We start from the raw sequence: 15,606 nt of genomic DNA on the forward strand, positions 1-15,606 counted from the left end.
TTTACTTTCTTAATTTACAATTTATTTTATTTAGTAAGATTTATTTAACTTCTACAATAGAAAGTAATAAAGATATTAATTGAAGGTAAAGAACATTTATCGCACCTGTTTTGCACTTTATTAGTTTTTTATTAGTCATAAAACGTCAGCAAAAGTTGTTTAATCATAGTCGATATTCGAAATTAGTTCGTAATTTTCCAATGTTGGAGTTTTCATTTGGTTTTCTTTTTTATTTTGTTTTTTTATTTTTTATTTTTTTTAAATAAAGCACACTTCTTCAGATGTGTTAGAAAAAGTGAAATCTTCAAGATGTCACAAAGTTTCTAAACTCTTTCAGAGAAATCTATAAGTAGGAGTAACTTGGAAAACAGAAAGAACTCATTCTCGTCGGAAGGAAAGACTCATTCTTGAGAATTATTGGTTTTTCGAAACCAATAGAATTTCTCTAGTAGTATAAAGCACCAAATCTAATGATTTTAGATAGTGAATCGTAAAGAAAGGGGGAAAAAAAATGCTTCTGTTAACTCGACTGGCTCCATTTATGTTATGTTTTTTACTGGATTTATTAAAATCTATGATTTAAATGTAAATAACAGGGGGAAATCTTTAATCTTTTTATATTAAATCAGATAAAAATAATAATTTAAATAATTTATAAACAAAATAAAATTTGTTAAATTAATTTATTTTAGCAATATTATGCTATGAAAAGTTGCTCTCTTGTGTTTTAATAAATAAATAAATAAATACATTATTATTATTGTTGTTGTTATATTATAAAATTACTATTTTATTAAATATATAATTTAATCTGCATAAAATTATTCAACAAATATTTTTACGAAAATGTAATTATATGTAAATATGAATAGAATTTAACTAAATTGTGATGAATTCAAAATATGTTCTAAGCATAATAGAATCTCTAATAAAATACTAAATAAATATTTATATTTTAGCTTCTTCTTTATTACATTATTTATTTTATAACAATATATTAGAAAATTATTTTAATAATATTATTTTAATAAATTTCTTTAAATAATAACAATATTATTATTATTATTTTATGAAAAAACTGGTTAATAAAATGATTTTTTTTCAAGTATAATAAAACCAATTTCTAAGAATAAAATGAAATATAACCTTTTTATTTATTATTTTTATTCTTTATTTTTTATTTAATAACTTTCGAACTGTATTGTATTACATTTTTATATTTTAAATTTAATAATTTAATTTAAATTAAATTAATTTTTAAGTAAAATCATTAAATTTAATGATTTTTATTCATTTATTTTACAATTCATTATATAATTTAATTAAATCTATTAAACACATTTCATATATTTTGTTAAATTTATGAAAATTTTGATTTAAGTTTAAAAAAAAATGCCAAATTGCCATTTTTAATGTAAAAATAACAAAATTAATTTATTTATTATAAAAATTATTGATATATTTTGTCGTTATTTTAAAAATATATCAGATTTTTCTAGTTTAAATGCATTTTTTTAATTATAATAATTACAATTAAATAAAGTCTAAAATATCACAATAAGATTTAAAATATAATTATTAAACTTATAAAATTTTAAATGTTTATCTTATAAAATTATAAAGTTTAAAAATTATATATAAATATATTTTGGTTTTTATTCCGATATTAAATTACATAACTTTAGGAAAAAAATTGAAAAAAGAAACTCATAAGATGAATTTATTCGTTAATACATAGATTTAATATTAAATCAGCTTTCTAAATAAACTCGAATTTTCACTTTTGCTACGGTAGATTTAAGCATAAAGACTTATCTCTTTATTTTCTAAAAATATTCGAAAAAATATCGATTTAAATTTTTTCATGTTGTATGATAAATGACTTGGTATTGAAAGCGAGCAGTTTCAAAAATCGATCAAAATATCAACAAGTTACTGGAAGAAAAAAAAAAGCTATTTCTAAAATCAATTCCCTAAAAACTCAACAATTTTTGACGTACACAGACTAAAGTTTCCCAAGAGCACTAGTGCAATTCTAAAAGTTTAAAATATTATCTAAGTTAAAAAGATGATTATAATGGAAGCGAGAAAAGTAATTTTTGCCGAGTTTTATCAAATAAATATTTAAGTTATTTGCTCATATTCTTTCAGAATATAAATATATATGCAGACACACACACACACACACACACATGTATATATATATCTACATAGCCCCTAAAACTTAAAATTTGCCTGTGTATTTATAATACAAAAATGTAGAGAAATAAACTTTTTATTTTATTATATTATTAATATGGTGTAAATAATAAAGAGCTTATCAAAAATTACAAATGATAGTGTATAGTATAATATATATATATATATATTTTTTTTTTTCTTGGGGAAATAAATATAGATCCATATGAGAATGCTCAATTGTTTCATTTCTTATTTCCCAATAGAATCGTTCAGAAACGTCAAACCAAGAATAACAGATAACAGAAGACATATCCGAGTCGGACAGGGACAAGTGGTGGAAATACCGTGTGCCTCAGAAGGCTATCCGGTTCCAACGTATAAATGGTACAAGAAAGATATCGGACGTCTCACTCCAGTTCATATAGGACAACGGGTCATGCAATTGGATGGGACACTAGTGATCCAAGATACCGTTGTACACGATAGTGGTAGATACGTATGCACTGTCAACAATACGGTCGGAGTTGAAAGCGCCGAGACGGATTTACTCGTTACAGGTATAGTAAGTAATTCTATGGTAATTCATCAGCAGAATAACTCCAGGGAATAACCTTGTTTGTTTTCTTAACGTTACCGAGACAGCGATTAATAGAATTTATTCGAAATCTAATTATTGTGACATAATTTATTTTAATTGAAACAAAGCAGAAGGATTTCCTTATGGTATTTATTTAACAGTTAACAAATTCTGAAATTTTAGTATTCACAACGACGTTTGACAGTTATAAAATTAAATCGAAGATTATTCGATTGTGTTAATTGTTTACATATTTAATCTTTGCCTTCTACAAAAATTAAAGTAAATAAATTTCAATAGAAAACAGCTGCACTCAAACCGTTTTATGGAAACTTATGCGAAAAATCTGTGCTTATCTAAACTATATATTATAATGCGGATCATTTATTTTTACCGTAAAAATCGATTTATTTGCTAACTCTTTTTTATTTTTTTAGTTCCATTAACGGCGAATATTCAACCTTTGCAACAAGTAGTGGATGTGGGTAAACCGGCGGTATTTAACTGCACCATCACGGGTCATCCAATATCGGCAGTGGAGTGGATGAAAGACCATCAGCCTTTACGTTCAACACGTATACAACACGTGACCAGAGAAGTAGTAAAAATAGCGTCTGTAAACAGAAACGATAAAGGAATGTATCAATGCTTCGCTTTCAACGATTTTCAGTCTGTTCAGGGAACTGCTCAGCTTAGTCTGGGAGGTAATAAAATGTACTTGGCTTATCTCGGATGACGATCATTGAAGAGAGAGAGAAAGAGGGTTGCTTTTATCTTATAAGTTTTATTACTTTGTTTTTATTTAGAAAGAACTTCTATATGATTAAAGTATATTGAATTAGTTGTAATGATTTGCTCTTTTTTTTTTTACCAGAGTCTAATTTATATTGATAGTTTTATATATATATAATTCGTATTTTTGCTCGACAGATTATTCTCCGATATTATTAGAAAAGTTTTCTGAAGAAACTATTAAACCTGGTCCATCTATATCATTGAAGTGTGTTGCGTCAGGAAATCCTTTACCACAAGTCACGTGGACTTTAGATGGAATGGCTGTTCCTGAAGGAAGTCGTTACAGAATGGGTGATTATGTTCGAAGTGACGCTACAGTTGTTAGTTATGTTAACATTACGACTACTCAAGCCGAAGATGGTGGTGTTTATGAGTGCACGGCAACTAATGAAGTAGGAACCACGTCACACAGACAGAAAATTAATATTTTCGGTGCTCCCTTCATACGTCCAATGTTAAACGTGTCAGTTGTTGCGGGCGAAACGATGAAAATTCAATGTCCTTTTGGTGGTTACCCAATAGAGAGTATCAAATGGGAAAGAGGTGAGTTTGCTAGAGATAAATTACATTTAATAAATCCTAATCTCTTGTTTAGAAAAATATCTTATATAGACTGTCTGTATAGCACGGGAGGCCCATTCAGCTTCATTGTATAGTTATTATACATACAAAAGAAAAGAGAGGATGGGATTTTTTCAGTGGAAGTTTGGATGCACAGTGAATGGAAAAGGGAATGATAAGAAGCTAACTTCATTTCGTTATAGTTATATTCGGTCATGATGATAATGCGTGTTCCAGCTATCCATAATCCATAAAGTCTTGATAAATGCCAACAGAAGGCACTAAGAATGCTTATCTTCTGAAGGTTTTCAATCAATCACTGGTCTTTGATATTCAAGTATATTGGCCAGTGCACGGTTCATAATGAAATGCCATATATCAGAATTTCACTATATGTAACATAATGCAAGATGGAATGCGGCCTTTTGTTACAACGGAAAACTAATATTGATGTTGATATTGATTTTACAATTACACGAGTGACGGACTTCGGATGCAACACTTGGTAAACAATTTATGGAGTATGAAAACAGTTTTTAAACTTTATTTCTAGTAATTAGTTGCTAATTACATATTGCGGATTAGAGAGATGTTATTTAAGAATAGAAAAATTGTTTGCATTTGTAAAACGAAATACAGATAATCGATTCATTGAAGTGTGTATTTTAAATTTATTTTTAGAAAATTATTGTGAATATTATCCGTTTTAATTGGAAATAGCTATATTAAAAGTCACAAGATGAAGAAATAATATTTATAATACGTTTAAGAAATAATTTTTTATCTTTAAAAAATTTTTTCACGAGCTTTATTTAAGGCGATTTTATTAAATATAGTCAAATGTAAATGAATCAATAATAGTTCCAACTATAAAAATTTTTTATATAAATCATATGTCATATCTAAACTTTCCGTTTTGAATACGCAAAGAAAAATATTACAGAACGTTGATGGATCTGCAACGTTTCTGCCTGAAACGAAAATGAAATTACAATAGAAACAAAATAAAGAAAGAATTTTTAGAGTTTTAATAATAAATAATAAAAAAACAGAAACATCTTTTAGTTTTAGTCATTGTGTTATTGATGTCATCTCCCCGCAGCGAGACTTTACAACCAAAATTCCTGCTATACAATGAAAAATGCATCTTGGAATTTTATAATTTTCGTTAGTAACCTATAATTCATCAATTATTTCTTGTCGGAGATAGTTTTATTATTAAAACTATTTATAAAAAGACGACGACATGCGGTGCTTGCAACGAACAAAAATTAACGGGCGATTTTTATGCAAGTTGATAACGTTTAAAAACTATCGGAATGTACATTTTATATTTAATTCATCATTATATATTATTTTATAATCGTTTTTTACGCGAAATTTACAAAAATAATTTAAATAAATAAAGCCAAAGAATCTAGAAGTTTATATTTAGAATGCAATCTAGTGATTTCGTTTTATCTTCACTTTATTTTGCGTGTTTTTGAATAAATGCTTCACATTTTCCAAATATATTCTCTAGGTAACATTACATGGAAAATTATAATTTTCATAAGCTGTTTATCTTAGTAAAATGTTGTTTTTCAAACATTACCAGCAAAATTATGGAAATGTAGAAAATTCCTGAAATAATTCTGAAGAAGGGAGGAAATAAATATAATGAAGAAAATATATTTGGAAGAAAAACTATCCCATGAGTTGTAATAGATGTAAATTTTAAAATTATAATGATATAGTTCAAATATTTTATAAAATGCATACAATTTTAAATAATGCTCTATTTAGTAAACAAAATTTTTCATATTTCTGGCAAGAAAAATGTATTTATCTTGATTTTCTATTAAAGATTATTATATTGAATAAAAGAAAAGTTGTTTTAAATATTATAAATATAATCGGTTTTTTGATTTATACTAGAACATAAGCGGAATAATAGAATAGTTACAAGCGGCACAATTTCATTTTTTAACAGAAAGATATAATTATTTTAAATGAATTTTGTATAATTATTCAGAATTTTTTAACGAATTTTCGATTTTTATATATTTCTTAAACAGAATTCAATTTTCTTTTTTTTTCATTTAATTAAGAATGGCTTTAGCTCATTAAATTGGTTATCTCTTCTAAAAATTTTGATAATTAATATTCTAAAAGTGAATGTTTGGCAGTAAATCCGGAAATATTTTGTTTACTCGAAGTGTATTGTATAAAAATTCCATTTTGAAGCCAATTAGTGTTATAATAATAGTTAAAAGTCAGCTGACTATCTCCTTAATAACTATTGTACACCAAGCTTGCATCTAAGTAGATATTTCTATCATTATTTCTAATGTTGTACTTATGAGTAAGCTATTTGTTTTCTATTCAGTTTCCTTTAATTATATATAATATCTTAATCATCTTTCCTAATATTAAAAGTTAGAAACTCTAATTAAATTCTTTTATATCTTGTGATGCCTGTAAGAAATGTTGTTCATAAGTAATTATTTCATAACATAAAAGTATAACTACTTCGTAAATAATTCCTAAATTATTTATACAAAAGTTTAGCGTGACATAAAAGCTTACAATTGTTTAAATATTCATTTCATTTAAAAATTAAACTTATAAAATGAATAAGAGTCGAATAAAATATTTTACTTTAAATTTAAATGTATAACTAATGTAGAATTTACTAAATTATCTTACAATATGTAAATTATTATGAAAATTTATTTAAAAACGTCTAATATTTAATAATATTTAAACTCCAATGCAATCCTTTACGTTCTTGCGGTAAGAATAATGATTAAAAATCTAAAATTTTTTAATATAAATGCAATGTTAAGACCATTATTATATTTTATTAGTGAGGTTGAACGAATGCTTTTATTTCACTATTTATCATTCCTTAAAATTGATTGAACTATTTTGAATCAAATCGAAAGTTTATAGTCTAATGGCAAATTTCTATAGATGTGAAGAAGCTCCATTCTTAAAGAAGGAAAAAAATTTAATAGTGTTTGTTATCCAACAGGAGCACATTTACAATTTAATCTAAAATATTCATCCCAATGGACGTAGCATATGTGTTTCCTAGATTACTTCGATTTCAACGCCAAAGATGATGGATATTCAAACTCTGTCGACTGGCAAAATTACAGAAGAATGTAAGCTTCATCATTCATTCTTTAGATTTAAAGGAGAGAAATGTAAAGAAATTCGAGTTAGAAATTCGACAGTACTGTCATTTATCAACTAGTTTCCAATATATGGTGTCATCTACTTCCTGAAGATCGTGTCTCAAATTTGATTGAATATCCCACCCCATGATTGATTGTTAGTGCAAGGTCGTGGTCAGGATGAGTTTAATTGTTGAAATGTATTCTATAGTACAATACACTATTAGTTCCTTTGAGCCATTCATTCAAAAACACCAAATAGCTCCTTTAAAATATTCTAGTCAACTTTCAGAGTATTTTTCGCCTAGGAATAATCGATATTAACACTTCACAAATTCTTTAATTAGATATCAAAAACATTATATAATTCATGAATTTTATAAAATACATTTTTAGAACTTTTATAATATCTATTAGAGTTGAATTTTTAAATATATCTACAGTCGATGGCGTATTTAAGTGAGTTATTATTATCAACTTTGCTCCATAACTCAAAAATGCCTTTATAAATTTCTACATTGCTGAAATATTCGATCATCCTTAATATAATTTTGTAAATTTGAATTCCATACACTTTAACGAGTTTTATTTCTGATGAAAGTATCGCCATTATCGTTACAGAAGGTCTCAGAATGCCGTATAATCATCGTCAGAAAGTATATATCAACGGATCATTAATAGTGAAAGATGTAGAAAGAGCCACGGATGAGGGACGATACACTTGTGTAGTGAGAAACAAAGATGGACAAATTGCACAGAACAGTTTGTACGTTTCAGTTTTGGGTGAGTTAGTTTCTGTTATATATACCACCATAAAATTAAATGCTGTCTTAGAGCTAATGACAGGCTATCCAATTCTTCAAAAGATAATTATAACGTAATTATTCTCACGCTAAGTATCAATAATAATAAATCGATCAATCGAGAATTATAAAAATCAATAGCATTAACCTTCAGATAAAAGAAGATTAATTTTCAACGTTTTATACCGACAGAAATTAAATCGTAAACGGAATTTATTGTAAGCACGTATTGCTCTAAGTTATGGCGTATAATTAAATTTATTTATATATTTTTAAAATATTTTATAATGAGTTGAAAAGTTTGAAAAGTTCTAAAGGAATCTTTCCTTTTCAGTTCGTCCCTTTATAGTACCTTTTCAGTTTCCTAACCCGTTGCATCAAGGACAACGTTATTCAGTTCTTTGCACAGTCACAAAAGGAGATCCGCCTGTAGATATAAAATGGTTCAAAGATGGAAGAAAAATAAAAAAAGAGCAGGACGTACAGATTATTGATGTCGCTAAATTTTCATCAACTTTGGTATTCGAATCTGTGGCACCAGAGCATCGTGGTAACTATACATGCGTTGCCAGTAATGCTGGAGGTTCAGTTAGCCACACTGCAACAATGGTAATTCATGGTATGGCTTTGATTCGAAAACTAGATTTTAGAGATTAAATTGTGTTCTAAATTGAAAAAGAAATAATATTTAAGCTTAATTTTAATATAAAAATACACTGAAAAGTATTTTTTTTTAAATTTTGTTTTTAATTTCTGTAAAGTGATATCTTTGCATTAAGTTTTCCAATTTGCATTAATTATCTAAACTCCAACAGAAAATAAAAGTTTTCGTGTCTATATATTTTTTAAAAAATATAAAAATATATTCAATTTTTCAGTTAATTTTTTTATTTTATTTTTTGGTGTAAATTTATATACTTTTTAAAATATTAATCTCATATCTTGCTTTACTTTTGTAAAGTTAATATAGTTGTAAACATACATTTTATTTAAAATTTATATTCGTGTTTTAGAAATAAATTAAAAATTCATATTAATTTTTTTTTTTAAATTTTAAGAATTCTTTACTATAAGCAAACAAAAAGTATTTATTTAAATTAAATTATAATATTTATTAATTCATACATTTTCTAGTACAATTTAATTAGTGCTGAACGATCTCGAGAAATTTTTGCATACTCAAGATAATTTGACTCAAATTATCCAAATATTATGCAATTTTTTTTAATTTGACGTTTAAAAAACTATCATATTACATTTAAATCTTAGTCTTATTGTGTAAGTCTTGTTGTTGGTGTTATTTGTATGATAGAATACAAAATTGTCAATAAAACATATTTTAGTTACCGAATTTCTACGTCTTTTTTATTTAACTCCATTAAAAATTAATGTCTTCATTAGTTTCTAATGTTTCGTTCCAATGTGAGGTTCTATTGTTTAAATTCTGATTACCGAATTTTCTATAATCACACACATATATACAGTAAACTCTGTTTAAAACGGAACCTGAATAGAACAGAAATCTGCCTAAATGGAAAAAAAAATCTCTTCAGAACGGAGCGATCTTTTATATATAAAAAAAAATCTGTTAAAAACGGAAACCTGCCAAACCGGAAAAAAAATGTTCGGTAGCGATGCTATTCCGGTTTACGCAGGTTTTACTATATAATTATGAAAATAATTACACAACTTTTCTCCAAAATCAATATTCGATTAAATTCACGCAGTTCATAACATCAAATTTATCAAGTTATACCTTTGAAAAACATATTACTAGTACAGTGAAACCTGTGTAAACCGGACTCGTACAGTACGGAATATTTTTCCCGTTTAAGCAGGTTTCCGTTTTGGACAGGTTTTACTGTATCGATTTTTGTTCGAGCCCTTCTCAGTCACCCTTAATTTAAGTGTAGATGATAAACTATTTTAAAAATGAAAATATATATAAAATTCAGCGATACAATTAATCATTTTTCAATTTTTATTACGATGATATTTTTGATTGTCGTTAATTAAAAAGTTAATTTTCGTTAAATTATTTCGATTCTAGCATTATTTATATTTTAATAAATTCAGACTTGTCGCTTTAATGATGGATCACTTTCATTAATAAATGAAATAATAAATAAAGTTATTTTTCTCCCGTCAAAATCATACACACAGTTTTAAAGTCGCAAACATTTAATGGGAAAATTGCTTAAAATAAATCGTTTTATTATATACATAAACTTTAAACAATTCAGAGATTTAAAAAATAAAAAAACGTATCTTTTTCTAATTAAAATTTTTAATTAGAAAAACATATTTTCAAAATTTAATTTAAAAGTTTATTTTGTAAAACTGGACTGATCCCTTAAAAACTGGAAGTAATAGTAATTCATTAGAAAACTCTTTCAATTACAAACTGCTAGATATACTAAATTATAATCATTTTACTAATTAGTTTTTTAATACTTTTGCTCGTCTGAATGTTTTTTTAAATGTTCTTCTGTACTGTACACAATCTTTTAAACAGGTACTTGAAGATCCCGGGTACTCGTGTACCAGAGTATTTAGTTTAAAAAAAATAAGAGCCCGACGTTCAGCACTAGAAGTAGTTATACAAAAGTATGCAGAAAAATCTTTATTATTGATTAATTTCATATTAAAATTATTTCCATTCAAGAGAAAAAGAAAGCCTCACAAAAGCTCATTTTTATTGGAAACGATTTTCAATAATAATTTACTAAAATATTTGCTATATTTTTAGATTAAAATTGTTAATTTTCATTACTTAATCTTCTGTGGCATTTGAATTTGTAGTTCCTCCACGTTGGAAACTAGAACCAACAGATACAAATGTAATAAAAGGAAGAGTAGCTGTAATAGATTGCCAAGCTACAGGATTTCCACCACCAAGAATGAGATGGACTAAATCAGAAGGTATTTATTAATATTATAACCTCATAATACATACTAATTAATTGTTTAAAGTTAAAACGATTATACGTAATGCACGATTAAAGTTAATTAATGACGTTGATTTGCTATTTTCACTATAAAACTCAGTTTATAGTTTTCTATATTCGGTAATTTTTAATATATTAATATAGTGTTTAATTAATTATATTTTTTATGTTTATTAATATATTTGTATCCTTTTATGTTGTTACTGTTCACATCTATTTTAAGATATAACTAAAGCTTAATTTGCAATTAGCTGAAAGATGAGTCATAAAGGAAATAGCTGATAATTTCTCTTCGTGGAGAATCTCTACTTGGCCTCTATAGATATTGTATCTTATATTAGATTATAAAAATCCGTTAGCTCATGATAAGTTTAATATAGAAAATAACAGTTATCATTGAACAAACATAAAGTTATTTCTATCAAAATTATATTCATTATTAATAAGATATTATCTTTAAGAATATTTTAAATACTTAATATTCATTGTAATTAAGTTTAAATTATTTAAGTGAATAATTTTTTAAGCTATAAATTCTATAATATAATTATTACAATTTTAATATAGGTGATTATATTAGTTTATTATAATAGTACATAATCTATTTATTTGCAATATCTTAATATAAAATATAAAAATATAAAATTTATACTCTTATTTAGTACTGTTTTGATTTTATAATAATATTTGAATTAATTTAATTTAAATAGAAATTAAAGCTATTTTAAAACGGGAGTAGTTATTGAATAAATAATTTTGGCATATCATGAAACGTTGTAAAGAATTTCATTATAAAGTAGATCATGAAGAAATTTTTAAGAACTATCTCAAAATTTATTACACTACATTCGCGTGCATATAAATAACATTTATTCTTTATATATTAAAATCTTTATACATACGAATAGCCAAATATAATATATACATACATCATTAACATTAACTTTCCATTTTCATAGCGTGGAAAAGTTCTAAATTATTCACTTGAAAGAAAGTATTTTTTTATTATTAATAATAGATCCTTGTTTTAGAAGAAAAACAGTCTTAAAATAAACAGTCTGTAGTTGTAGACTTTAATAATATTTATCTAAATTGATAGCAAGAGGCTTTCTCTTGTAAATAGAATTTATTACTTAAATCGTTGTTTAAGTACGCTGATATTCTCTAGAGATGGAGTAAAACAGCATTTAAAGAGCTTAAGTTATATTTAAAAGTAGTTTATTAAGAATAAAGTACTTTTAACAAAATTTTTCAAAAGTATTTTAAGTCGCAAAAATAGAAGAAACTTGAAAGAATAATTAAGAATAAAAATTAAGCATCTGGCTTTATAATTTTATTTAATATAATTTCTACATTATATTATACAAAAATCTTTATAAAATTGTATTTTTTTAAAAGTTTAATAATGCCACTTTACTTAACAACCAGGAAAATCATTCATAAAGTAAACGGAAACATCCTTATTGTATGTTCGTTAAAATATTGTCTCATTAAACTACTTTGCTAATGGACGAAAGCAATAGAAAGCCAGCAATTTATTTCAAGTATTATTGTAATATTTTAGATATTATATGAGATTTTGATTCATTGTTGATTTAGATCTTTATGAATTTTATATGAATTACTCAATAGCGTATAATTTTATTGCTATATGAGCCATAAGTATAGAATTGTAACCTTAGATACCGCTCTGTTACTAAACTAATTAACCTAATAGACTCAAATGTGGTATTTTATTAATTTTAATTAATGCGAATGCCAATTAATCTTTATTTAAGATATCGAATATCATTTTCCTATAATGAAGCTGAAATTCATCTTGATATTATTTTTCGTAAATTAATCATTAAGCATAGGTTAATATAATTATTTATTTATTTATTTTTTTGTAGTATTTTAAAATTTGAATACAAAATCATTAATTATAAATAAATATTATTAAAAATTAATCATTTTAAAGTATGAAATAACAAGCTCTTTATATACAGTATAAAATAAATGTAATTTAATACATTAATAAACTACCGAGATTAGTAAAGTGAAGATAGGAAAAAATATTGGATTTGTCCCAACAACACTGTTTGCTATTGATTTGGATTTACCTGATTTCAATCAACAGAAGAACACAATCCTGGAGAGGTCATGAAAGCAATTGCAATCTTATCGGGTTTCTAGTTATCACTGACAATTAAGGATTACTTGATAAATGTGTTACAACCCAACATAAACCGAACATTTTTTAATTCTGAAATTCTAGAATTACTAAAATAATTATATAACTTATTCTTGAAATAATAATTGTAATAAAGACTACACAATTTTTTTAAAATTAAAAAACAATCGATGTAATTATACATGCTTGTAAATTGCATTTATATAATTTATAAATAAAGTAAGATTTTTCTTGAAAGAAAAATGAATAGTTATAATACTGTAGCTATATTTTAAACAGGATTTAATATAACTGGAGACATACCCGGAGAATTTATGCCAATAAGTAGTAGTTCACACCTTCATGTTTTTGAGAATGGCTCCTTGGCTATACATAATACAGAAGAGGCTGATATGGGATACTATCTCTGTCAAGCATCCAATGGTATTGGTCAAGGACTAAGCAAAGTCATAAAACTCACCGTGCATGGTAAGTTATACGGCATTCATTAAGAATGTGTCAAGTCCTCACTAATGGAATTTTTAATTCCGAGGACATTAAATAATAATTAAAACTTGAGACAAATTTAAACATGTTTGGAAACTTCAATATAATTAAATTAATCTTATATTATTTCTGGCAAAGTTTATTCTAATTGGAATATTTAACATTTATATAATTAACTTGAGTGACCTAAATTTACCCACTAATTGACAAAAATAATAATTATATTTAACTATTGAAACTTACTTAAAATATCTAAAAAATATTCCCATTTTTTTAATTTTACAAATAATTAATTTACTATTAAAATTTTCTATAAATTTACTCACTATCCATTGAAATTTGGCAAACTTTAAGCAAGACTAAGAGCAAGAAAATATATGATTTAAGTTTCTAGAAGTGTTTTTAAAATATTTAAAAATATTTTTCAGTTGCTGCTCATTTTAGGTTAAAATTTAGAGCAGAAACCGTACGAAAGGGACACGACGCTAAATTAAAATGTGAAGCTATTGGAGATCGACCAATAACAATTTCATGGTTGAAAGATAAACAACAATTTCGTCCCCAGAGTGATCCCAGGTGATGTTTTACTAAAAATTAAATAGAATATTAAGTAACGCATACGATTTGATTCCATCAGATTCTAGAAAGATAACAAATATAATACTAGGTATTTGTTTTTCCTTTAACTGAATTTATAAAAATCAAATTTGTTCTAAGTATTTGTTGTTTTCTTTCAGATGTCAACTAATTTGACATTTCCTTTTTCTCTTTTCGTAGATACGAAGTTAAAGAAAAAGTTTTATCTAACGGCATTATTTCTGAAATTACTATACACAGAGCGGATAGAAGAGATTCAGCTTTGTTTACTTGTATTGCTTCCAATACTTTCGGTCAAGATGACACTAACCTGCAACTTATTATGCAAGGTGAGTTGACATTCAAAATATTCAGTAATTTATAGAATAAATTGTAGCATAATATGATAAAAATCTCAAAAAGTTTACATCTTTATACTATTAAAAATTCGCAAAACACTAGTAATCTATTGTTTACAGTCATTAAGTTTATGAATCTAATAACAAATGAATCTATTATCTTAGTCCTCGTTATGACTATGATAACATATAAAGGATATAATTACCATTTATTATAAATTATTACTAATAAATTGTAATTAATTAATAAACGTCGATAAGTTACAGATGTAGTACAGAACTATAAAATTAATAATTCCAATGCAATGTACGTTTATAATTTTAACATTTATAAGTTTAATTTAATAATTAGGTAAATAAATTATACCATTAAAGTTTTTAGATAAATTTTTCAAATCAAACATTACATCAATTATTACTTGTTGAATTATCCATTCCAGTATTGATTTATCGAAAGTAGTGCAATCTTTCCTGATGGAAGAACAAATTAAATCGACCTTCTGAACAATTTCTCTCTAATTCTAACTAATCGTGATCAATAGTCATTTGTATTCCCTAAAGACGATCTGGTGACATTTATTAGAAAGAGCCATATAACAATAAAAGGATAAATGATCTACTCACTTTTTTCTGTTTACAGAACCCCCCGACAGTCCTCAAGATGTAAAAGTCCTCGAGTACACAAGCAGAAATGCAAAAATATCCTGGACTGCTCCTTATAGTGGTAACAGCCAAATAACAGAATACATTCTTCAATATAAAGAAGAGAAAGGTAGAATCTAAAACCATTACATTTTCTTTTAAATAAAATTCATATTTTTTAAAATAATTCTATTATCTATTAAAGCTGTAGTATCAGAGACACATCTCGCCATCTGCCGGCAGAAATAGGAAATTTTATAACTTACTTTTTATTAAAATTATTCACTATTTCTGCAATTATTTTTATGTAGTAATATTATATATAAATAGCAAAATTTTAAATT

At 25.4% G+C, this 15,606-nt stretch overlaps 1 protein-coding gene across 1 annotated transcript in view; it reads left to right on the top strand.

Annotated features, from left to right (window-relative positions):
• The window catches only part of LOC136985435 (cell adhesion molecule Dscam1-like), a 127,628-nt gene that overhangs the window by 47,521 nt on the left and 64,501 nt on the right, over positions 1-15,606 (top strand). Inside the window, exons 6-15 of the mRNA XM_067282720.1 lie at positions 2,445-2,738; positions 3,196-3,462; positions 3,689-4,096; positions 7,897-8,058; positions 8,413-8,697; positions 10,881-11,000; positions 13,479-13,667; positions 14,114-14,261; positions 14,463-14,611; positions 15,261-15,392. Coding sequence (XP_067138821.1) covers positions 2,445-2,738; positions 3,196-3,462; positions 3,689-4,096; positions 7,897-8,058; positions 8,413-8,697; positions 10,881-11,000; positions 13,479-13,667; positions 14,114-14,261; positions 14,463-14,611; positions 15,261-15,392 — 2,154 coding nt within the window. The remainder of the gene's footprint in view (positions 1-2,444; positions 2,739-3,195; positions 3,463-3,688; positions 4,097-7,896; positions 8,059-8,412; positions 8,698-10,880; positions 11,001-13,478; positions 13,668-14,113; positions 14,262-14,462; positions 14,612-15,260; positions 15,393-15,606) is intronic.

Source organism: Centruroides vittatus, unplaced genomic scaffold, assembly GCF_030686945.1.
Source record: "Centruroides vittatus isolate TY-2023 unplaced genomic scaffold, ASM3068694v2 contig_970, whole genome shotgun sequence".
Lineage (NCBI taxonomy): Eukaryota > Metazoa > Arthropoda > Arachnida > Scorpiones > Buthidae > Centruroides > Centruroides vittatus.